The sequence below is a fragment of the Ambystoma mexicanum genome, chromosome 4p (genome assembly GCF_040938575.1).
Source record: "Ambystoma mexicanum isolate Mex_15411 chromosome 4p, UKY_AmexF1_1, whole genome shotgun sequence".
Lineage (NCBI taxonomy): Eukaryota > Metazoa > Chordata > Amphibia > Caudata > Ambystomatidae > Ambystoma > Ambystoma mexicanum.
This window is the reverse complement of record NC_090927.1, coordinates 773,383,819-773,409,658: the sequence shown is the minus strand read 5'-3', so window position 1 is coordinate 773,409,658 and position 25,840 is coordinate 773,383,819. Positions and strand designations below refer to the sequence as shown.

The following is a 25,840-nucleotide window of genomic DNA, read 5'->3' as shown; positions in this document are numbered from 1 at the left end:
TGGGCCACGCCATAGATGCGAAGCGGCAGCGGGCAGAAGAGGCACGGCTCACGATGGTCAGGGCGGAGAACTCCATGCGGAGGGCCCTGAGGCGGGCCGAGTGCCTCGAGGCAATCCGCAGGGAGTTGGAGGAGAACATGTCGTCGTCCCTGCGGACCCTCGGGGCCATGGAACAGGACCGCCTCCGGGACATTGAGCAGGAGCTCGATGATGCCCTGGCCCGCAACATCCAGAAGTGAGCCGTTGGGCTAGCCCGCTGCCATTGTATATAGTTAATTAGTGTTAGGTTTTATTTTTAGTTTTTTAATTTGGGGCACTTGGACTATGCCCCACTTTTTTGTATATAGTTATTAGTTAGGTGGGTTTTATTGTAGGTTTCATTTACATAGTTGGGATCATGGACCCTGGATTTGCTCTTTGTACATAGTTTGACAGTGGATTTGTGGCCTTCATCTTTTATTATTTTTTCACCATGGAGCAATGGATTTTCATTTTACTTTCCCTTTGGATTTGCTTTGTTGGACGGTGACTTTGGACACAATTTCATTACGTTTATTTTGGATTCCCATTTTCATTATTTATTATTTTGGTGGACATGCAGCATTTTGATTTTTGTTGCCATTATTGTTTGTTTATATTTCATTCACTTCATTTCCACTGTAATACATTTTTGTTTCTTACTTCAATGTGTGGACTTCTCTCATTGGTTTCATGCCTGTCAGGATGTGGGTTTTCACAGTCATGTGTTGCCATTGTGTGGGTCTGACGGACTTGTACTCATGCGCATACTGCTTATGTCTTATCTATCATGTAATGGGTATTTCCATTTTGAATGGATGTAAAGCTTGGTTGGTTGGTTGGGTGTTTGGACTGGGGTGGCGTGGCGTGGGATTTGGGTGGGCATAGGAGCCTGGGATCTGGATTGTGATGATGTGTTGGCTGGGGGACATGAGTGGGGGCCTGGTGGAGGGTGCCTTGCACTGCTGGGGGGGTGGGGTTGCGTGGGGACATGAGTGGGGGCCTGGTAGAGGGTGCCCTGCACTGCTGGGGGGTGGGGGTGCTGGGGGACATGAGTGGGGGCCTGGTGGAGGGTGCCCTGCACTGCTGGGGGGTGGGGGTGCTGGGAGACATGAGTTGGACAAGGATGGGGGCCTGGTGGAGGGTGCCCTGCACTGCTGGGGGTGGGGGTGCTGGGAGACATGAGTTGGACATGAGTGGGGGCCTGGTGGAGGGTGCCCCTGGATACTGGGGGGTGGGGGTGATGGGAGACATGAGTGGGGGCCTGGTGGAGGGTGCCCTGCACTGCTGGGGGTGGGGGTGATGGGAGACATGAGTGGGGGCCTGGTGGAGGGTGCCCTACACTTCTGGGGGGTGGGGTGCTGGGAGACATGAGTGGGGCCTGGTGGAGGGTGCCCTGCACTGCTGGGGGGTGTGGGTGGTGGGAGACATGAGTTGGACATGAGTGGCGGTCTGGTGGAGGGTGCCCCTGGATGCTGGGGGGTGGGGGTGATGGGAGACATGAGTGGGGGCCTGGTGGAGGGTGCCCTGCACTGCTGGGGGGTGGGGGTGCTGGGAGACATGAGTGGGGCCTGGTGGAGGGTGCCCTGCACTGCTGGGGGGTGGGGGTGCTGGGAGACATGAGTGGGGGCCTGGTGGAGGGTGCCCCTGGATGGTGGGGGTGATGGGAGACATGAGTGGGGGCCTGGTGGAGGGTGCCCCTGGATGCTGGGGGTGCAGGGGGACATGCGTTGGTGGGCAGTAGTGCAAGGTGACATGTGGGTTGGCTGGGGGGCATGGGCATGGTGGATGGGCTGCCTGCGGGACATGTGCAGGGTAGTCCCCTGTGGTGTGAGCCGCCTGCAGGGGCCGTGGAGGGTGTAGAGGGAACACCTTGGAGGACCCACACGTGCAATTCACATGTGGTGCTCCCCACGCACCCCTGAAATACATGTACCCTGCTGCTTTTGCGTGTGATACTTCCCGCGCACCCCTGGAATACATGTACCCTGCTGCTTTTGCGTGTGATACTTCCCGCACCCCCCTGGAATACACGTACCCTGATGGAATCGCGTGTGATACTTCCCACGCACCCCTGAAATGCACGTACCCTGCTGTTTTTGCGTGTGATACTTCCCGCGCACCCATGGAATACAGTGTGATACTTCCCGCGCACCCCTGAAATGCACCTATCCTGCTGTTTTTGCGTGTGATACTTCCCGCACACCCCTGGAATACCAGGACAATCGCGTGTGAAACTTCCAGAGAACCACTGAAATACACGTTCCCCGCTTGGCGTTTGCTGTTTGGCAGCCCTGTGAACTGGTCCAGGGTTAGCGCAACCCTTTGCGATGATTTGGGAATTTTGAAGGCTTTTCCTTTTGCGAGGGCGTTCTTGGGCGCGTTACTGGCGCTGCTGCAGGGTCGCTACGCCACGGCTGGTTTCGGAGGCTAAAATCCATGAATACGCTGTGCGATGAAAAGCATTTTTTCGCACGCAGCTGGCGCAGTGTATCGCACGGGGACACTGTGCGCCAGCCGCGTGCGCCACTTTTGTGCGAATTTCTATGAATTACCCTCTCTGTATACTGCCTAACTCTTCTTGAGGGAAGTCTGACTGCTCAGCCACAGCTACCAAGTGAATCTGTGTGGTACAGACTGCTACCAAGTGGGTTTACTGCCAAACACCTGTAGTCCTAAATCTTTTGCAGTGGTCCCAGAGGGAACTGCACAGGTTTCTGCCTAACAGTCAGTCAGTCAAATAGCTTTATTCGGCAAAAAAGCCATAAAAGACAATGGGTCTCATTACAGTTTCCCCTGTACGGTAAAAATGCCGGTAATTGGGGCACTGATGCCAGTAATTGCGGCAATCCCCTCGATGGAGTCCTATAGAACTCCATTGAATGAGGATTTCTTGCCATTGCTGGCACCTGGAATATCCCGGTAATACTGGGATATCAGGCGCTGATAATGGTAGCAGCAGTTTGCCGGTATCCCACCTAAATTACCAGCGGGATACCGGCAAACTCGTAATGAGCCCCAATATAAAAACAATGCAGTTGAATACATGTATAGTTTCCTATAAAGTTCAAACGAATAATACAATCAGTAACTCAAAATTTGTGTAACAACCTAGTAAAATGAATAAGCTCATAATTCATAAAAACATATCTAAAACAGCCCACGGTAGAGAATACTTGCAGCTCCTGTAGGGCACCGTTGTCATATAGTCCTGTAGCTCAAGGTGGACCTTTTAGCTCTGTATTCCATTTAACATATTTGCTAATGCCATTCAATACGCACTCAAATGTTTCAAATAAAACACTCAACAATGCACAAGGTTTGCATCTTGTTCGGTTGCTATATATTTCAATCTTAACAACCAAACCCGATTTAATATATTTCACAGTTGTGTGCACAGAATCCATATCATAAGTGTTTTACAGAATGCCATAGCATGAGCTATAGTTCGGCTACCTGTAGCTCGCAGCATAGATTTTAGATACCAATTTCTCAGTGTGCTCAGCCTAGGACACACAAACATCAAATGATTCATAGTTTCTTCACTTAATCCACACAGGGGACAGATGTCCAAACCTGTGTTACCCTATAGTTTGGTAAACGTAGCAACTCTAAGGGTACCCATCCTAAAACTCACAAATAATGCAGGTGCATAGGTTGGGGTAACTGTATCAAGGAACCTCTTAAAACCAAATTAAAATTTGGATTATAAATAACCAACGCCTAGATTACGTTTACAGGTTTCTTCCACCATTTTTGCCCTTAGCAGAGTAGGAGCGCACTCTTAATCTTTGAAGCAGACCACCTGCTAACATGCAAAGGGTTCTGCTAGAGTGAGGATTCATTCAAAATACTCAAGTTATTTCTTACATGCTTGACCCAGAGGAGGCTCATGCCCCCATCAAGGGACAGCACGTGATCCAATGATAATTGTACCATCATTAAGCTGGATGTTAGATGATGCAAAACAGGGCCAGATTTAAACAACTTCTCCTGGTTTGCAAATCTTTCCACGCTAAGACACCACTGGATCTATCCAACTGTACCACCCTTCTCATATTCTCCGCTCTGTCTCCTTGGCTACCCTTGTGGCACCTTTCCCTCCCTGTGCTTCCTCTCGCTTCTGCTCTTTCTCTCTTCTTGCTCCACTTACATGGAATTCTTTTCCCCGGGAAATCCGAGAAACAGTGCACACTGATTTGTTCGAAACCAACTAAAAGCCTACCTCCTCACCTCAGGGTTACCCTCTTAACTTCTCTCATCTGCCTTCTAGCTAACCTTTTTCCCTCGCCTCTAACCTGCCTCTGCCCCTCACTTTCTCTGCCTGCGCTCTAGCACTTACTCCATCATGGTTTCATCCCGAACACAGCTGGCCGTTGTTAGGTTAGAATTTGTAGAGTCCAACTGGTGTGAGACGTTACAAGACTTATCTCTTGGTATTAGGTAACCCACCTTTTAATATATGCCTGTACTACACAAGTTGGTAGTGTGACTGAGTAGCCAGGCTTATTTTAAGAGGGGTAATGTGAGCTGTAGAGCTGTACAATGAAATCCGTAAATACAGGTATTCAAGTAAACACTTAAACACTTAAATTTATGGTATACATATTTATTTATATATACACAAGGATAATTAGGCAATCTTTAAAAAGCAGCAGCTACTAGTAAGATTAATCCGGAAAGTTAGGATTCAATTCAACAAGAGCAATAAAGTCGGTGAGTAACTTCATGTTATACATATTCCAGCACATTGAGTGATGTTATTTGAGGTAAGTAATAACACCTATTTGTGAACGCCATTGCAATATTGAGTGATCAGGAGGGAAAAGTTATAGCTCGATCAGAACATACTTTGTACTTAGAAAAATAGATTCTCCCAGAGGGATGCAGGCGGTCTTTTTATCCCAGCAATAATAGTGTTCAACAATTAAAACCTGTAAGGGAACAAGCACTGCCAAAGCTAATAGGTTCAGAAGGGGGTCTTTAGGGAGCCAGGATAGCCTAAGTCAATGGCCCAGTTCAAAGTTCTGATGCTCTCTTCTTAGAAAATGTTTTAAAATAGTCAGTACTTCAAATAGAAAATCAGAGGCTCAAGAAGAGCCGCCTTGAAGAAGCACAAACTGCAAGGCCAGTGCAAGTGAGTTGAGGTCAACTCTAAAGATGGTAAAATAGCACTCCACAAGCTAGGAAGCACCACAATTGGCAAACGATAGATGTACCTCAAGCCCCACAGTACCTGTGACCTGAAGAATTTGTTCCAGCTGGATGCCTTCCTGTTGCAGTGTAGCAGACCCTTGTTCCTGATCCTTGGCCGTGGTGACGAAAGGGAGGACGTCTGGTGGGCTTCTGTAGCAGCACTGGAGAGAGGAGCTCTGCAGCAATGGATTCTCCTTGATTCATCAGCCTTTTGTGGTTTTGGCGCCTTTTTCTCGCCCTAAAGAAGACCGAAGAGCTCCGGGTAGAATGGATAGAATTTACTTGATCCCTTGTTCCTCGACTCTGGTGAGGGGACTCTGGATGAATATTTCCTGCTTCTGTAGGGTCCTCTGAGTGCCCACGGAACTTTAGCCAGATTTGCACTTCCGAAGTCAATGCACTCGATGATGGTCAGGGATCCCTGGGCATTGTGATTCTGCAGCCATGGAAAGTCGCAAAAAGTCTGGTTTGCACCAAAGTGAAGCTGGTCTTAAGGCTAGTTGGTCCCACCAGCCCAAGGGAAGAAGTCGTCCCTTGCGGGTCTTCCCAGTCAAAATTAAAACTGGGTCAGTGCTGCAGCTGCAGGGCTTCACCGGGTTCAGAAGGGTGCTGCTGGTGTCTCTTCACGTCTTCTTCGTCGGATGTTTTCCTCCAGTGGTCCACTATGCCTCTAGTCCCCGAAACCTGGCCTTTTAAGCAAGTTCCCAATCATTCACAGCCCTAGGCTGTCAGTCACCCAGCAGGGTAGCTGTCCTCCTGGACAGCCAGCCGGCCAATCAGAACTGATTTCACTCAGGCACACCTAGAGATAAAGGACAGGGAGGCTTTGGGACCCTCCCTCACTTCCTGCCTTTCCAGACACACTGAAGCCTAGGCAGGCTTCAGGGCTAAAACCCGGCAAATGCAAAATGCACAAAGGACTCAGACCTGATTCAAATCGAGTAAAAGCCGAGAAGGAACTAACTGACAAGAAATGGCAAAAAAAGAAGATGGGCTGTTTTAAGAAAATTGCCACCCTTGGGTGGTGTACTGCAGCTTAGGAATCAGCCTGCAGATACATGGCACAAGGTAGTAAAAAAGAAACCACTGTCACCAGGAATTCAAGTTAGTTAGTGTAACAGAATGTTACATGAGAAGTGGGATAAAGGAGTTACTATATAACCCCCCCCAGCACTCCACAAAAGAAAGAGTAAGTAAGACGGGAGTCATCTTACTATTCCTGGGAACAGTAGATCACCCAAGAAAATGTAGTTAAACATTAACAGAAGTCCAAAGGACTTATCAGTGGCACTTCACAAAAACTGCTGAGTGTCACAATGCAAAAAGCAGGTGCCTATGAAGTTTACCAGACTCCATTAAACAGTAAGAAACACAAAAATCCTAGACTAGTCAGAAAAACACATGAGAGAGTGAGAAATAAGTTCCACTCACTCAGGAGTTAAAATTAAAGAGCCCTGAGTGCAGCAAAAGACATGGGGGGGGGGTGAGGGAGAGGTGGTGTCTCAAATGTTAAAGGGAATTGGCACAGAAATGCAAATTATCCCTAACAACCGTACCGCCTACCTGCACTTAAACATTTCTAACATTGGTTGTCCTATGTATGTCCACCCATGTATTGTCCCTGATAACTGTTCCGTTTACTCCCCTCCGCAACCTGGTCAGAATGTAACTCAAACTCACCCCTTTAAAGTATATAAATAAATGTTCTCTTCAAGGAAGAAGCGTCGTCAATCCAAAGACTTACTCTGGAAATGTTCTGCGGGTACCGTTTCCCACCCAATCTCCCACCCCAGACGAATGTTAAGCTTTCAGGCTAAAGATCCTCGACATAGGGGGGGCCTACTGCACCTGACCTGGCCAGCAAGGACCCAACTAAGGGCCAGAACCGCATGCTCGGCCCCTGCTTCTCAGGCTAAAAAAACATTCTGGCATCGACAGGCTCTGTCTTTGGACATCGAGGCCTCCGCTCCAGCCCCCACTGCTTCGACATCCTCGGCACCAACAGGGCCAGAGCTGTTCTTGAATATGCCCCACTCCCTATTTCAGGAGTCTGCAGACTGTAGCTATCAAGATGTTTTGCACTACAACTCCAATGACCCCTCACCATTAACTATACTGGCTACATTTGTTGGGAGTTTAGTCAAAAACATCTGGAGAGCCAAAGGTTGCAGACCCCTGCCCTATTGAGATATTTATGGCAAGGAGTGGCCAAATCTTTGAGGAAGGTGACCCCATTCCTTATGGGATGGAACGACTAGAAAGGAAAGGGACTTCCCAGAGGGGTTCTATCGAGATGGGGAGGATTAATTGGAGGTGGCCAGCAGCTTTGGCACTTCTTAATCGAAGGATAGCCTGCCGATGCCTGCTCCGGGTAGGCCCCAGGCATCTTTCCAGCGTGTTATGGCCAAATTGGTTGACACCCTATGGTTGTCAACCCTATCCAGACCTAAGCTTCAATTTAAACTAACAGACAGCCTGGCTGAAGCACCTAAAAAAGTGACTTTGCTACCTTTCAGTGTGTCAGTTGAGGCTGCAGTGCTGGAAGCATAGGAGAAACCTGCCTCTGTCTCGGCAGTGGACCGTGAAATGGCAAAGAAGAAGCTCCCAGCTCGTTCTGCCCTGGCCTTCCTGTCTACCCATGCCTCAGCTGAGAGCCTAGTGGTACAGGCCACTGCTCACAATCTGCAAATAACCTCATTCCCTTCTTTGCCTCTGGACAGGGAAAGTAAGAGATTGCCCACATGGGGTAAGAAAAATTTCACCTCAGGCAGCCTTGTCCTCAGATTGTTTAACTCCTTCTGTGCCTTGGCCACATTTTACTTTTGGCTTCTGGTCGGGAGTGAGTGGAGCAGCCAAACCCCTTCCCAGCGGGGAGGTGATGCACGGCTTCGCGGCCAGAGTAGATGAAGGGAAGGAACCATTGCAGGTACATTTTGCAATCTGTTCTGGATACAGATGTCTGTCTGATGTATGCCATAGCTACTGGAACAGTCAGGCGTCGTTCTTGGATGAGGAAATCTGGGTTCGCACAAGATGTGCAGGCCAAGCTACTGGATATGCCCTTTTATGAACATAACCTCTTTGGGGCTGAAGCGGATGACTCCTTACAGAGGATTTATTTCAATCCTCTAAAGTGGCAGCAAAATCTTTTGGTCTAGCTATCCAACAACTCCTGATCCTATCCAACAGCGGTCACAGATTTTGACCCTCCATCCTCTGTGCCTCTTGTGAGAGAATTCGGACTCGCCCAGGGAGGCAACAATCTCACCATTGCCCCAGGGGTAGAGACAGAGGAGTTCAGAGAGGCTGTATTAATGCTTACAGTCATCTCGGCCACCCCTAGTTCAAAGCCCCTGTGTGAGGGACTTCTTCCACATGTCCCCAGTGTGAGAGAGAATTTCAGAGTTCGTCTTGGAATGTTGAGGCACCACATCTGATGCTTGGGACTTACTGGTTGTTAATCAGGGTTACTGTCTCCCTTTCATTCCACCCAGACCATCCTCCGCCTGGAGTAAGTCAATCAGATTCTGACCAAGGGCACGTTTGAACTACTACCACGGTTGGAACAAAGAAAAGGATTGTATTTCATTTACTTTCTGGTTCCGAATGAGGATAGGGGCTTGTGTCCCAACCTGGATCTGAGGCTGCTAAATCTGTACCTATTCATGGACACTTTCAAGATGGTAACTCTATCCCAGATCCTTCAAGCCCTCAATCTGAAGGACTGGTTGTTGTCGATGAACCTTCAGGATTTCTAATTCCATGTGCCTATACATGTGAAGCACAGAAAGTACCTGCAAATTGTCATGGGCCAACATTACTAGTTCAGAATCCTGCCAGTCTGACTTTCTTCTGCACCATGGATTTCACCAAGCTGTTGACAGTGGTGGTAGCTTGTCTCAGGAGGGAAGGCATCCATGTCTTTCCATACTTGGATGGCTGACTTATCCAAGCTCGCTTCCCAGACCAGGCGTAGGCACATCTGTTCAGCACATGTAGCATATAGCACAGCTTCGGCTTATCACTGAGCTTCAAAATGTCTGTTTTCACTGTTGCAATCACTCCGGGCAATCTTGAACACTTGCCTGGGCAGAGCTTTTCCGTCCGAGTACCGAGTGGCAAACATTCCTTTTGAGGTTACATGTCCTCGATTTCCAAGGACAAGTTCCTGTCTTTGCCTCCTACACTTTTTGGGTCTCATGACATCCTGCGTTCTGGTGGTCCCAGGGCCCGGCTAGGCATGGGATTGCTTCAGTGGCTACTTCATTGCTAGTGGTTTCTATTTCAGGGCACCATGTCAGATCTTCTGCAGGTATCGAGTCGCGTTTCTCAAGGTATTGCTTGGTGATCCCTCAGAGACAACATGTTTGTGTTGCTTTGGCAACCATGACGGCAATTAATTGTGCTCACTGATGCATCCTTGAATGGGTGGGGACAGAGGTGCACCTTTTGAACCGGACTGTGAGCGGTCTGTGGCCTCTCGCAGAGTAACGGGAACACATCAACTTACTGGAATTGCGAGCAATCGGTCTGGCCCTGGTTTCTTACCTCCCCTCTGTACAAGCTAAAGCTGTGCTGGTCCGGACAGACAATGCAGTGGCCATGCAGTAGCTCAGCAAGTGAGGTGGTGTGGGGTCCTTGCTGCTATGCAGAGAAGCAATGTGACTGGTTCTGGGCTCTGGAGAAATACCTGTCTGATGACTGCTCTCTTAGAATATTTCAGCGGATGCCTTCAGCAGACAGACTTTGGCCTCCCACAAGTTGGTGTTCTGCCAGGAAGTTCTGGAAAACTTTTCTTCCACTGGTGAACTCCTCAAGTGGACTTCTTTGCTTCCTGTTTGAACAGGAAATGCAACTTGATTTACTCCAGGGAATTTCCTCAGAAGGGAGCGCTAGGCAGGGCCCTTTGACTGTTAACTGGGCATTCGGCCTCCACAATGTGTTTGTGATCCCTGTCCTCCTGCTGGTTCTATGGAGCCTGCACCTGTTTGGGTCCACGTTGGTCTTAATTGCTCCGAACTGGGCTCAGAAAACATGGTGCTTAACCTGTCCCATCTGCCCTCGCTGATGCCTTCTGATGAGTGGATCTGCTCCCTCAGACAGGAGTGGGTCCTCGATCCGAACCTTAACAGCCTGAACTTTCATGCTCTGGTTGGGCCTTCAGTTCTGCACTGTGAAGGTGTACGTGACCTCGATCTCAGTTTGACCAAGAATCTTACTTCACAATTCCCACTCTAACGCAATTATTGTAGAAATTGTGCAATTAGTTTTCACCACAACAGTTTGTGGTGTGGGCGTGGTATTTGAATTTAGTGGTGACCTTTCTTATGGGCAATCAGCTTAAGCCCATGCATTCATGTTCCTAGATTGCTCGACCTAAAAGTGATTTTCCTGGTTGGCAACACTTGCACAAGATCGGTAAGTGAGCTACAGGCGCGGAACCTGCCCACCCAGTGACGGAAGAGCGGTACCCACTGCATGCTTTCCCAGTCCGGTGAGTCCAGTCCGCGCAATAGGAGGGCGGCCCCCTTCCAACAAGGGGAGATATCTGCCACTATCAAGGAGATCCAGAGCCCCACCAGCGCCACCCGCCAGGACGGATCGTGGACAGAGCGGAAGAGGAGCCCAACAGAGCCGCCGAGGAGCCCAACAACCAGGCTAGCACTGAGAAGGGACGGGACCCCCAGAACGAAACAAACCTACCCAGGGAGGCACCCAGAACGGGAGAGGAGGTGGGCGCCATCCAGGTCGCGTACCACACACAGCTGCAATTAGGCTTCTAGGGAGAGTGTCGGCCCGACCTACTTCAGCAGGGACACCCGGAGAGAGGCCACAAGGAGAAGGCGACCAAGCGGAGACAAGACGCTGAGACAGGCTCCTCTCCCCTAAAACTCCAACAGCAGCTAGCGGAGCGGTCAGGCACAAGAAGCAATCGCACCCGAGGGCCCTGCAGAGAACCCAGCAGAGAGAGAGAGAGAGAGAGAGAGACGGACCTCACCCGAATCGGAGAGAGGAAGCGCCCGCCAAACGCCTCCATAAGAATCCTACGAGAAGCCACATCAAGAAGCCGGAGAGGTGAGGAGGAGGTACGGGAGGGGCCCACAAGGGGGATTAAAGGAACATATAGCACCCCGGCATATCCACGGAGGGGCCCAAATAAGAAAAGGAGGAACCCCCCCCAGCTCAAAACAAAACCAGCAGGTCCCCAGGAGCGGGAAACAGGGGCAAACAAGAGAGGCTTCCATTGGGGACAAGATGGCACCACTAGCCCACACCTAGAAGCCCTTGTTGGGGGCAAAGGAGCGACGGCAAGCAACATATACCCCCATAGACCAACAACAACAGGGACACTCGGAGGGGCACAAAGAGAGAAGACGGCCAAACAGAAAATAGACGCATAGCCGCTCGCCTATCCCCTACAATCACAGATCCTCTCAAATAAGTAAAGGAGGATCCGCCCCCCACACCCCAGCACAACATAGGTCTAGCAGAGTTCCCAGTGCAGAACTCGGGGACAACCAAGAAAGGCCTGCTTTGGGGACAAAGGCCACCACCAACTCACACACAAAAAGCCTGCGCAGGGGGCAAAGAAGTGGGGGCATGCGCCAGTGGCCCCTATATTTCAAGATTCGCTAAGCCACCCACAGCAAACGCCACGCAGAACCAAACTCCCCAGGAAAGGTGCAATTAGAACAATACCCCGAGGGGACTCCAGGATGCGGGGGGGACAACTTACCCTCCACAAATCAGAGAGAGGCCCACAATAGAACTCTGAGAAATAACCAAAGCCAACAGACCACGAACATACCGGGATAGCACCCATGTCCAAATCCAGGGGCAGGCAAGCACAAGCCACGACCACCAAGCAGAAACAATACCAGAACTTGGAGCGTCTCTGGGGTACAAACACGTCGACGAACCAGTAGAACTCAGCGCAAAAAGAGAAAGGGGAAAGAGACCACGGGGAGGAAGAGAACACATACATGACCACCAAAGAAGACATGAAAGAATGGTTTACAGTATTCCAAGAACAATTCATGGCCTCCATGCACACCCAATTTGAGGCGATGAAGAGAGAAATGAAGCAGGCGGTGCAGGAGCTGAAAATAGACATAGGGAATCTGGAGGAACGTACAGACATCGTAGAGAAAACGGTGCAGAATTTAGACGAAGAAACACAACAGCACGCAGAAGTACAGGAGAGGCTGGCAAGACTTTCCCACGATCAGGAAATCCAATGGAAGGACCTAGAAAACCGATCCCGCTGATCCAACATTCGAATCAAAAATATGGCAGAGACCATCTGAGACAAGGACCTCAAACAGGCAGTGCAACAGGTCTTCCGATACATCCTAGAGGAGGAAGAAGAAGCCGAAATCCATATTGATAGGATACATAGAGTGGGCCCAGGCCGCTCGGGAGAACCCGGCACCCGCCCCAGAGACGTCCTGATCGCAATGGCATCGTACCCACAAAAAGAACAGATACTGCGGAAAGCTTGGACGTTGGATCATATAAGGATGAATGGTTCAGAAATACAACTCTACCAAGATCTGGCACAGTCCACCCTCCAAAAACGCAGGGAGATGTCCCAAATAACAAAAGAACTGATGGCGAGACAAATTCGATATAAATGGACGTTCCCCTTCGGCCTACTATTCACATGGGAGGGGAAATGGAGGATCACCACGAGCGAGGAAGGAGAACGGATCATGAATCTACAGGAGAAGGAGGGATCCCAAACCAACGGCAGGGAACCTATCCCAGGGAAAAGAGCCCCAAGAGGCTGGACTACAATAAACGCAAAATCTAGATGCCCCACGGAAGACATCAAGACACAAATAACGGACATAAACCTCAAGCAGATAATAAGAACGACCACCAGAACTCCGACAGAAATACCGAAAGAAAGAGGCGATCACCGGCAGACACAGAGCAGCGTCGTGCTAGAACCATACAGGAATCCTAAGAGACTTTAGTGAGGTTTAGGACTCCTCATGCCATTGATACTCCTAACTTTGAGAGGGCATGGCGCGAAGGGCTCCACGCCCAAGCGGTCATCAGGCCCAGAGCCCTCCTCAGGGAAGTTACAAGGGGAAGGGAGGGCGACGGGAGGTGGAAGTTGGGGAACACAATGGTGGGAGGGGAAGAACAAGGGAAGCGGACAAGGAGCAAGCACAGAGAGGGGGAAAGGGAACCCACTGGCGCACAGCAAAGAATCCATGGTAAACCAACCAAAAGGAGTCATCGAAATATAAAAAGACACACAACAGGATGGGGCTGAAAATTTTTACACATAACATCAGAGGTCTAAACTCCCCAGTCAAAAGAAAAAAAGTAGAATACCAGATACAGCAGGGAAAATAAGATATAATAATAAAGAGACGCATATACAGAAAAAGGATAAAGGGAAAATTCGCCTGAAAGGATACAATCGGATAATCCAAGCAAATGACGGGTAAAAGAAAAAAGGGTTGCTGATAGCATTCGCCGACTCTCTCAAGGTACAAATTTGAGAAACCCTAGAAGACAAGCAAGGAAGATTCTTAGCAGCGAAAATCCAATTCGAGAACCGACCACTGACTCTCGCAATAGTCTACGCTCCAAACACAGGCCAGGACGAAAGATACGTTGGAACAAACTAGAAAATTTCTCACAAGAAGAGATGATTCTGGCTGGGGATTTCAACATGGCCTGGAATCCCAGAGAAGATCGATCGAAACCCCAAACTCTCACACCAGGGACCCCCGACACAATCGTTAAAGTACACCATGCAAAAACTAGCGCTAGAAGACGTCTGGTGGAAAATCAGAGGCTCGTCACTGGGGTTCACATATCGCTCCCACAAGCTCCAGAATCAACTATATTTGGTCATCGGTCAGCCTTCTACTGGAGATTCAAGAAGGAGAGACGGCCCCATATCGATATCAGACCACGCCCCTATATGGATATCGCTCCCTGCCATCTGCAAACAATCTGGCCTATGGCGATGGACCCTTCCAAGAGAAGTCATACAAGACCCCGTTATGCGAGGGACAATCAGAGGTCACATAGCAGATTATTTCGAACAAAACACCCCAGAAGTGGCGAAAGCCACAATATGGGAAGCCTTCAAAGCGGTAATGAGGGGACACATGATCACACTTAAAGCACAGAAGGACAGACAATCCTGAAAATGGGAAGAACTAGAAAATAACTTAGTGAAGATAAGAGAGGAAATGACAAATAATAATACCCAGAAACTAAAGAGAGCCTACAGACATATACAGGGTCAGTTGAAAGCCATCCGAACCAAAAGAGCAGAGAACCAATTGCTCCACTTGAAACACTGGTATGCAATGAAAGCAAATAAAGCAGACAAGCTCCTGGCGAGACAACTGAAAGGCAAGCAACAAAGGCAAACAGTGAAGACTGAGAGATAACGACGACCAATTGAGAACACAATCGAAGGTCATAAAAGAAATATTCAGAGACTACTACCAAAAACTATATACACTGGACAAACCAAAAGTGGTAGACCAGATAAATTACCTAAAAGACCTGAATCTCCCTACCATTACACCAGAGGAGAAATCATTACTCAGTGAAACAATAACGACAGAGGAAGTAACAAAGGCGATAAGAGACTTACCAAAAAACACAGCCCTGGGCCCGGACGGCTATAGAGCCACCTTCTATAAAACCTACGCGGGATCCCCAAGTCCAGTCCTCACAGAGCTCTTCAACACCTTTAGGGACACGTCCAACATCACAAGCTCAATGAATGAGGCAAACATTCTGGTCTTCCACAAGAAAGGGAAAAACCCGGCGTCACCAGGCTCATATCGACCCATAGCTCTAATAAACCTTGATGCCAAACTATATACCAACATTTTGGCTAACAGACTTACACCCCTGCTCCTCAAACTGATACACCAGGATCAGTCAGGTTCATCCCCAACAGAACAACGCACGACAACATTAAAAGAATCACCCATCTGATCGAGAAGGTGGGGATCACAAACACCCCAGCCGCCTTGCTGGAGATAGATGCAGAAAATGCGTTGGACCGAGTGGAGTGGTCCATACTCTTCCGTAATCTGGAGAAACTCAACATCGGTGAAACATTCATCAACATGATACGGGCCAACTACAACTCACCCACAGCCAGAATCGCAGTGAACGGGGAATTTACAGACACAATAAGAATAGAAAGAGGCACGAAGCAGGGATGCCCCCTCTCCACACTCCTATACGCAATATTCCTGGAGCCGCTGTTGACGAAAATAAGAAATACACCCGACATCAAAGGCATTACAATGGGAGGAATAACCCACAAAACAGCAGCCTATGCGGACGACATGCCGATTGCCCTAGCGGAACCGGCAGTAACACTACCCTCTCTCATACAAACGATAGATGATTATGGAATTGTCTCGGGTCTAAAGATAAACAGGCAAAAGTCAGAGCTAATGGTGCTGGCAGGAGACACACAGGAAATACAAAAGCGAGCAGGGGAGTTGCAACTACGGGTAGCGGATGAAGGGGTCAGATACCTGGGGGTCACGCTCACCAATACAATCAAAGGCCTATATGCAGGGAACTACCCAAACCTGATAGCCAAGGCGAGAAAAGACCTGGACAGTTGGAATCCACTCTCTATCACATGGCGGGGCAGAATTACAGTTATAAAAATGACAATCCTGCCCAGACTATTATACTACTTCCAGGCACTCCCCATAAGAATCCTGTCCACGTTCTTCAAATCACTAACCAAAATGATAAACAAATGCATATGGCAGAACAAAACTCAGAGACTCTCTAACATAGCACTAACAGTCCCAAAGATCATGGGAGGCATGGCACTCCCACATTTCTGAAAATATTATGAGGCAGAACAAATGTGGGTCTTGAAAGAATGGATCCCCAACAATTGTGAGAAGATATGGGAAACACAAGACAGGGTGTTGGCAAGGAAAAGCCTACAGCATCTATTGTGGATCTGCCCAGAACACAGACACCCAAATTTCTGCATAAGTGAGATCATGAGTGCATCGCTGGAAATATGGAACAGGGCAAAAAAAAAAGAAACACTGACCATAAATCCGGCCCCCTTCATGCTGATGTTTGAGAACCCAGAATTCCAACCGGGCACACAGAAAGGAACGTTCCAAAAATTGTTAGACTCAGAATGCACAAAAGTGGGAGACATGTACGAAGACCAACAGATTAGAACATTCACGGATGCTGTACACTTCTCGGTCTCACGGAAAAAGATGGATTCAAATATGAACAACTACATCACTGGCTCTCCACCCCAAGAATAACTCAGGCGGCAACAAGAGATCTCACCCCATTCGAGACTTTTATTATGTCACACCCAGGAGACAAAAAATTCATCTCTACAATGTACAAATTCATAAATGCCGAGGCGGAAGACACAAAATGGCAATATATGAAGAGATGGGAAACAACACTGGGGAGAGAGATCTCGAGAGACCAGTGGGTGTATGTCTAGCAAATTATCTCCAAATGGACACGGGCGATCCAGATGAGAGAAGCATGGACAAAGATAATGATCCAATGGCATTACACTCCAGAAAGTCTACACTGAATGTACAACACTAAAACAAATGCTGGCGGGACTGTGATGCGGAGGGCACAAGGAGACATATCTGGTGGCACTGCCCGAAACTACAAGACTTCTGGACGGAGATAAAAACCGAAATGCAAGAGATGTTTAAAGGAGCAGAATTCCTAAAAGAAGAGGTTTGGATGTGCGGCATGTGGGACCCCCGAGACAGGACGATGACAAAGACTCAGGGCCTGATCACGACCTTGGCAGTAACGCTAACGCTATTAGCGCGGGGGCTATTAGCGCGACCGCCATAGCCCCCAGCGCTAATAGCGCGGGATCACGAGTTGGGCGGACTTGGAAGTCCCCATTCCCCATTGAGCCCATTCGGGAATGCCCCATTCCACATTGGGCTCAATGGGGAAAATGTGCACGCTTACTGCCGGCAGATTTCCCGCCGGCGGTAATAGTGCGAATTTTCGGCAGATTTCGCCCCAGCCAAGAGCTGGGGCGAAATCCGCCGAAGCCCTGATTCGGCGGACCCTTAAATCCGGCGGTAATAGGGCTACCGCCGGATTTAAGGGTTACCGCCGAAGAGAAACTTCATGGGTCTCCTTACCGCCGCCTGGCTAACAATAGTCCAAAGATGGAAACAGAAATCACTGCCATCCATGATAGAATGGCTACAGAGAGTATGGCTATTCATAGCAATGGAGCGCATAACTTATAACATCCAAGGGGCTGGGCAAAACTGGGGGCTGTCGCTAGAATACCTACAAAGGGATTACATGCTACATTGGTGCCCACACAAAATCTGAATTTTGGACATGTTTACATGAGGAGACAAACTCTTAAGGACATACCGTTAATGTGATAAACATTCATCAGCCGGTGGGGGTTAAGTGGGGCATGAGGGAGGGAAGGGGGAGGGACAATGTTGAAAGTTCCACTGTTTGTCTTCTTTTTTGGTTACAAATGCAATAAAAAACATTTTTTTTTTAAAAACCTCCCAGTTTGATTTTCTGCCAAGAGAAGGTGACATTGAGTGAGACCCTCCTTCCTTCAGAAAGTGGTCTTGGGTTTTCATCTCTCTCAGAAGATCCATCTTCCAGTACTTTTTCCTCCGCCCCCTCCTTGCAAGGCAGAGGAGTGATTCCATTAGCTTGACCTGGTGCTGGATCTCAGCTACTACATCTCAGGCGAGGGATGTCTGGAAAGATGACCAGCTTTTTGTGGGTTATGTTGGTGCCCATGCTGGAAGGGTTGTGACCAAACAGACCATGTCAGAATGGATAATTATCTGCATCACTGAATGCTATGATCTGGCTGGGAAAGATGTCCCTGAAGGTCTCAGGGCTCATTATACCAGAGGTCTGGCAGCCACTTCTGCCCTACAGAGAGGAGTGCATGTCTTGGACATTTGCCAATTGGCTTTGTGGGCTTCTTTGCCCACTTTTCCCAACAATTAAAGCTTGAATTCCCTTTTAGGGGAGGAAGCCCGCTTAGCAGAGCGGTCCTCCAGTTTTCTGGTTTAGATGGTGTCCTCTTGCTACTCCCCACTCCAGATTTGCTTACTGCTATGGTCGTATATCATAGATGAGGAATCAGTGGGAGGAACAAATCCACTAGAATAACAAATTATTTGCATCGCTTTAATGTTCTTCCCATGGATTGCTCATCACCCGCCTGACCTACCCCACTTGGCGGATTTTTTGTACACCTTTGCTTCTGCGGTCCGACAACGTCGAGGTGTCGGAGAAAAAGGAAGGAATTGAAGTTGTAGGGCTTGGAGCTTCAATATATAGTGTCGGACAGAGCCACACTGCGCCCTCTGGTGGCAGAAATGTTTCTGAATAACAGCTGTGCTGGGATACAATTATCATGGATGAGGAATCTGTGGTAGGAACATCCATCAGAAACTACATTACTGAGAGGTAAGTAATTTGTTCTTCTAGAGTGTTATTTCTTGATTTATTGAGCTGTCTGGTGACGTAACTGGAGTTTCTTTCCATACTGCTAATTGTATGAGAGAAATGCCTCACCAAGCTCATGGTTGTACTTGTAATCATCCCGTTAGGTTGCGGACAGAAGAGTAATTGACACTACGGATGCAGAGAGGCGTACGGTTACACCCCCAGGACTCCAGGAGAAAATTGATGACCTTGTGAAGCAGTACAAACTATCAAGAGCATTTGTTCGTCCATCAGGAACAGAAGATGTTGTTCGAGTCTATGCAGAGGCAGACACACAGGTCAGAGCCTGAACATATTTTACCAAGAATCAGGCTGCATTGTTGATGGGTGGTTGGTTGTTACTGGGTAATTTCATTTAAGAAAAGGGCTAAAAAAGGATGATCTTGAGCTTTTTTCCATTATAGTAAGAAGTTTAAGATCCATTCTCCTACCAAAACTAAAACCTTATCTTTTCTTGGATGTTGATAAACAACATAAACCAAACTAGTTTTCCCCCTTCAGAGGAAAGTTTATTTGCACCTTGGGAATGGAACTCAGCCAATCAGGTGCTGGAAACATGGGTGAGAACTGCCAGTGTTCTGTCTGCGTTTTACCATTCCAGATAAACCTTTAACGGCAATGAAAACCTCAATTATGGAGCTTGTCATGCAAATCTGGTTCTATAAACAAAAAACACTAGTTCTACATAGTTTGATCCGTGTAGTTCACACAAAATATTTTTGAAAAAATCGATTGTAATGTATTTACCATGAATGGGGGAAAAATGATGTTTGCATGAGTTATAATAGTTCACCCTCAATATACCTCAAGGTAAAATATGCATCATAAACCTTTTATTCATCAAACCATTAACATTACTGTAAAAACAGCACAAAACAATAATGAACAGTCAGGACAATATTTAAAAAAAGCACATCTTGCATTACTCAGCAAATAATACAACAATAAGACAACAACTAAGACATGTGTAAAGGGCATCCATGCCTCAGAATACTTCCAAGTGATGCTAATGCTTTCAAATGTTCAATACTGGTACTCAAGGCTGGCTGCAATGTGCATTCAGTCAGTGATTGCACTCACTGACAGTCTGAGAACAGTAATCAATATAGACAGGCCAACCATAGCATAAAAAGTTAGGTCAAAGTTTGATAGATCAAATACATGTAAATATGGTCACAAAGATCTACTATGTAACAAAGCCGAATGTGATCTGATTAGAACAGTGCTGACCATTCAATTTGATAATTCAATCCTGAAATGTTGTATTGTAATTATTAATCCAATGCTGTTCGCGTTTTAGCTAATAAGGCATCTAAAGACCCACCCCTTCTGTCTGCAATCATTTTCTCTACGATTAACCATTTTAGGTCCCCAAGTATATATTGGCATTCAAGAAAATGTGCCACCAAGAGGGGCTGTGATCATTTTATTGTGGATTCAGGACACAATCTCCTTAATGTGAAAATGTACAGGTTGTGTGTTTTTCCCAACATAATACTTCTGACATGGACAAACGATCACATAAATGGCATGTGCTGTCTTACAACTGGTGAATTTGCAAAGAGGCCCCTTTTTACCTTGTGCCTCAAACTGGATTGTTTGTACAATAAATTAACAGACGACTCATGCTATCATAGGGCTTTTCCTATGTATGGTAAATGCATAATAGTTTTTCTGCAAAACATTTTTGTGTGAACCACATGGTTCAAACTACAAGGGACTAGTGTTTTTTGTTTTGCTCCATGGTCTTCGTAATTTGCAGGGACCTTAATGTATATTTGTGCATTAGAATATCTTGTTAGCTGGTTAGGGTTATCTATTTGTACAATGGATAACAAGTGATTACCATATTTAGAGTGACATATCAGAGCCTTAATTAGTGGTCTATCATATTTTGAAAACATATCCTTAGAAGGGACCCATGCTTCCGAAGTTAGCAGTGATAGCCTTCTGCAGCTAAAAAAAACCCAGTTTAGGTCAGAAATGCATGGTCCTCGTTTAAGGGCAACATCACTCCTATGGGCTTACACAATAAAAATGAACCCTGCTTGTTTCTAGATAATATAAAATATATAAAACATCTTTTAGTCAAATCGCCAATAAATGTAGTTGGGACCTATTGGTCATCACTATCACTACTGCTTAATCTGAAGTCGTAAAATCTTGCTTGAGATGGAACAAGCAGAACAGGCATTTAAATCTGACCCCTTGATCACTGCAATCAAAGATAAATGTTCATATATTCAAAAGCAAATAGATGACTTTAAGATTTTCACCACAAATAAAATTGACAAACTTAAAGACCTTCTAAACTTCAAAAAGGAATCAGTCTATCCAGATTTGTCATACGATTTTGTGCCTAGACCTGGGTGGTAGCCATTATATCCTAATAAGTTACTCCCCTGAGAAAAAGTGGATTACCTTTTCAGATAGCTCATGATCGAACTCGGAGCAAGAGTTCAAGGGTATATCCACATCTCGCAATGAGTCTCTTCTTACTCAAGGACAGTCTCATCCTTTTTTAAATCGAGGCAGTTATAGAGGTCAATGAGGAAGACCCCGGGAATGGACATACCAACATCAAATGTACTACCAAGAGTGTCCAGAACAGATCAACTAATTCAACACCCTCAAGGATAGTTTATCATTGGTAAACGAGCAGTCTGCCATTTTTTATTTGACCAATGTACCTCTTTCAGAACCATAACTCAGCCTTTTGAGCAGAAGAGCTCTTCTTTGTAGCAAGCCAATAGCCCCCTAATATTCTCCTTGAAACTGAGAGGTGCCAATTTGTATGTGTCATTCGTCTCAAAATTGGCTCTGCCTCCAGTACAGTAGACCCTCAGAGTTCTCCCTTTTCTGTTAAATCTACCTTTTTACCCCAAACTATGGATATGCCCAAAGAGTTCTGTTGACTTTTGAAGCTGTCATTACGACTGGCCTGAGCAGCATTGTTTCCACTAATGCGTCTATTCAATTGAACCTATCTAAATCTGAATATCCGGCCCTACAGAAACAAAAAACAACTTCTAGATTGTCATCAAACCTGGCGACAAAGGTGAAGGAATAGTTATTGAAACCATTCAAGACTATGCCATTGCTGCGACAGCTGTCCAGTCTGACATATTACCTCCCACTCTCTAAGGACCCGAGCCCAGAACTATCTGGAACTATTCTAGATATTAGACAGCTTACAAAGAGGTCAGTTTGAGTTTGCAAGAACTCTCCTTCCTGAATCCCAAATCACCTAAGAATCCAGCTTTTATTTGTTACAAAAAATTCATAAATCTGCTTCTTCTCCACTGGGTCGATTTTATAGTCTCGGCATGCAGATCTATATCAGAACCAATATCCAAATGTGTATTTTTTTATCAGGCATATTTCTATGTTGGCAGTCTTATCTCAAAGAACCTCGAGACGTAATTCATCGACTAGAAAATGTCTTTTGAATCCTCGACAGACTGGTTGGTCACTTTGCACATAGGGTCCCTTTATACTAACATTCCCCAGAGAGCAGTAACCAAGTTATTTCCCAGAGTTTAGAGTAACAAGAGGCTCCCCTCCAAGTATCCACCAAATTGATAAATGATTTAGCTGCAGTAGATTTGACTGAAAACTTCTTTGTCTATAAAGACATCTAATATAAACAAAAATACAGCACCTCAATGGGGGCTGCCTTTGCGCAAGTGTGGCCAATTTGTTTGTAGAACGATTTACAAATACAGAATATACTGATGTAAATCCTTTTTTACCATTTATTAAGTTTTATCAGAGGTACATCGATGACATTTTAATAATTTGGCAAAATGATTCATCTATACTTACTGATTTTGTTACGTGGATTAACTCTCTTCATCTGAATTTGAAATGTACAACCACCCTTAGCCGATCAGCTTTTTCCTTTCGTGACATACTCATTCGAGCCAAGGAAGGTCTATTAGAAGTCACTTTGTTTAGAAAATCAACAGACAGAAATACGATCCCGCATTACGAACGTCAACTTCTGGACAGCCTTAAAAGAAATATTCCATTGCACCTGTTCCTACGGATTCGCAGAAGCTGTACTTTACTAGACAAGTTTTAACATGAAGACAATATAATGAAGAATTGCCTTTTGTTACGAGGCTACACCAAAAGGAAAAATGTGCAACGCTCTATTAAGCATGCACTTTTTTTTCCTATGGAACAACTCCTTGCGCAAAAATAAAAACCAATAATCGGTTGGTATGTGTCAATGCGCTAAGGAATCTAATACTCCGAAATTGGCATGTTGTACAGGTGTATGATCCGGAAATAACTAAACCTCTATTTGCATTCAAAAAGGGCTTGAATCCACAGACATCCCTAATCAGCAAGAAGCACTCATTTCAGACACTCGTGGTCTCTTGGGGTTACCACCTATTTTGGGCCACCACAGGTGTGGAACATGTACGGTCTGTCAATTTACCGTACACAATACTGAGTTTGAGGCACAAGGTAAAAAGTAGCCTCTTTGTAAATTCACCAATTGTAGACGGCATATGCCATTTATGTGATCGTTTGTCCATGTCAGAAGTCTTATGTTGGAGAAGCACACAACCTGTATGTTTTCGAATTAAGGAGCCTAGGTCCTGAATCCACAAAGTTGTTGCAGCCCCTTGAGTGGCACATTTTCTGGAGTGCCAACATATAGTTGATTACCTTAAATGATTTGTCGTACAGAAAGGTATTAAGGACTTTAGGGGTAGGTCTTTAGATACCCTTTCAGCTAAACATCAACAACATTGGATTTATCAATTACAATCCCACATTTCAGGTTTGGATGATCACATTGAATGGTCAGCACTGTTCTAGTCAGATTACATTCAGCTTTGTTGCATCGTAGATCTTTGACCATATTGATATCTATGTGTTTGATCTATCAAAAGTTGACTTCACTTTGTATGAGTTTATGCTATGGTTGAGCTGTCTATATTGATTACTGTTCTCAGACTGGCAGTGAGTCCTGTTACTGGGTGATCGCATGTTGCAGCTATCTATAAGTACCAGTATTGAAAGCACTAGCATCACTTTGAAGCATTCTGAGTCACGCTTGCACTTTACACATATGTCTTTTTAACAGTGTTATTTATGTGTTTTTGTCTTATTGAGGTATTTGCGGAGTAATGCAATACGTGGTTTAAAAATGTATATATTGTCCTGACTGTTCATTGTTTTTGTGCTACTTTTCTAGTAGTGTTAGTGGTTTGATAAATGTTTTTGATGCACATTTTGCTATGGGTTTTGAGGTATATTGAGGGTGAACTATAACTCATGCTATCATAGGGTATTTCCCATGTATGGTAAATAAATCTTTTTTTTTTTTTTGCTAAAAGGTTTTGTGTGAACCGCATGGTCAAAACTACAAAGGACTAGTGTTTTATGTTTATTTTGCTCCCGGTTCTTCATGGTTTGCAGGGACCCTGATGTATATTTGTGCACATCTGGTTGAGACTTCATTCAAAGTCGATCATGTGTTAGACTCCAAATAGAAGACCCCTAAAGACAAGCCTTGCGTTATAATGGGGCATTTTCCAGAGCAATCTGTGGTGGCATCGGCAGTCTTGAGTAAACGTAGGGTGGCTGTTCAGAATTCCTCTGCAGTCCTGGACAAAAGACTCGGAATCACAGGGCTAGATGCTGCATCAAAATTCTACCTTGTGTCTTCAGTAAATTAATTCTGCCTGTGTTCTGGCTGGGTATAACATCCAAAACTGTGGGGCCTTTAAGCAGTTTGGGGATTTCTTTTTTCCGGGCGACCAAGAATAATTCTCAGGCTAGCACAGGGTAAGGAAGCAGCCATAAAACTGCTGTAGGTTACCAAAGACCTCACTGCACATCTTCAAGGGCCATTAATTCCCCAGTCTACATGTCTAGTCATGCTTACATGAACACAACTTCACTTGATTCTGATTTCCACTGTTTGATGGATGAACTTTCTCTCCTTCTATGGATGAAATCCTCCAAACCTGCAAAACTGGCACTCTGACTTCTAAATATCAAAGCGCAATTTCTGCTGCTTCTAAATCTGGCTACCATCTCTTTGGCTTTCCAAGCATTTTTAGGCTGGACAATTGGTTAAAGGCAAGTCATCCACTTCTACGGGTGCGTTTTAAAAATATATTTCATTCAAGAGGGTGCTTGAGAGCCCAGCCAAAATGGCTGTCAGCCCATAGCTCTGAAGTACCGAATGTTAATCAGGTAATTATCCTGATGTTTCCCGACCTGCCCGATCCTTTAGACACGGCTCCGAAGTGTACGAAACCCTCGCCCACACTTGGGTGAGGTCTGGGGCCTGGTGGTGCACGATACTAGAAGATACAGTCCACCACACCTGGGGTGCCTGAACACACCAGCCTAAATGCCACAGAGGATGAGCAGGCCCCAGGGGGCTAAACTATGCCCACAATCCGCCCCAAGATAAGCAGGACGCTACCAGGGAGAGCAGCAAGTTGGCCGCAATGGCGCAAGCGGTTTGGGACTACGTCAAACCTAATGGACCTGGGCAAGTGGGAACAGACCTCACCCCAGGCAACATCAGCACGGAGGCACCCCAGCCAGGGTAGGTGACCGACGCAAGCCCTTACATATGGTATGCAGTACATCCAAAGGCCGCGGGAATCCGGTGTTAACCAGCACTCCGTGGGCGAAGAGATGACCGTTCCGGTCACCCGCCAGGAGGAGGCTGTGTACCGAATATCCTATAAAGGAGTGGAATTGCGACCCTGATACAGCGGACACTAAGAAGCCAACTAGGAAGGTGATCCTGGTACCAATGAGGACGGACCTAACGAGGACCTGCAAAGGATACGTGATGTGCCCGGGTGCCTATAAGCACAGAGCCTTGTGATCCTTGGTGAAAGACCATAACCCCGGATAGGGACGTGGCAACGAACAAGAGCACTTTAAGTGCGGAATACGCCATAGGCAACTCTTGCATAAGTGGAGAACATGCTCTTCTAACCTTACACTGGGTTATCTGGGAGCAGAAAGGTGACTTGGAGGAAGGAGAGCGAGACCCCAGGCAAAAGAAGACATCACCACAGTTAAGTGATCGAAAAAGGGGGAGCGCGCTGGGTGG

The 25,840-nt window shown here is 46.5% G+C and overlaps 1 protein-coding gene across 1 annotated transcript in view; it reads left to right on the top strand.

Annotated features, from left to right (window-relative positions):
• PGM3 (phosphoglucomutase 3) overlaps positions 1-25,840 on the top strand; it is a 518,766-nt gene that overhangs the window by 486,473 nt on the left and 6,453 nt on the right. The window contains exon 12 of the mRNA XM_069606327.1: positions 18,846-19,019. Coding sequence (XP_069462428.1) covers positions 18,846-19,019 — 174 coding nt within the window. The remainder of the gene's footprint in view (positions 1-18,845; positions 19,020-25,840) is intronic.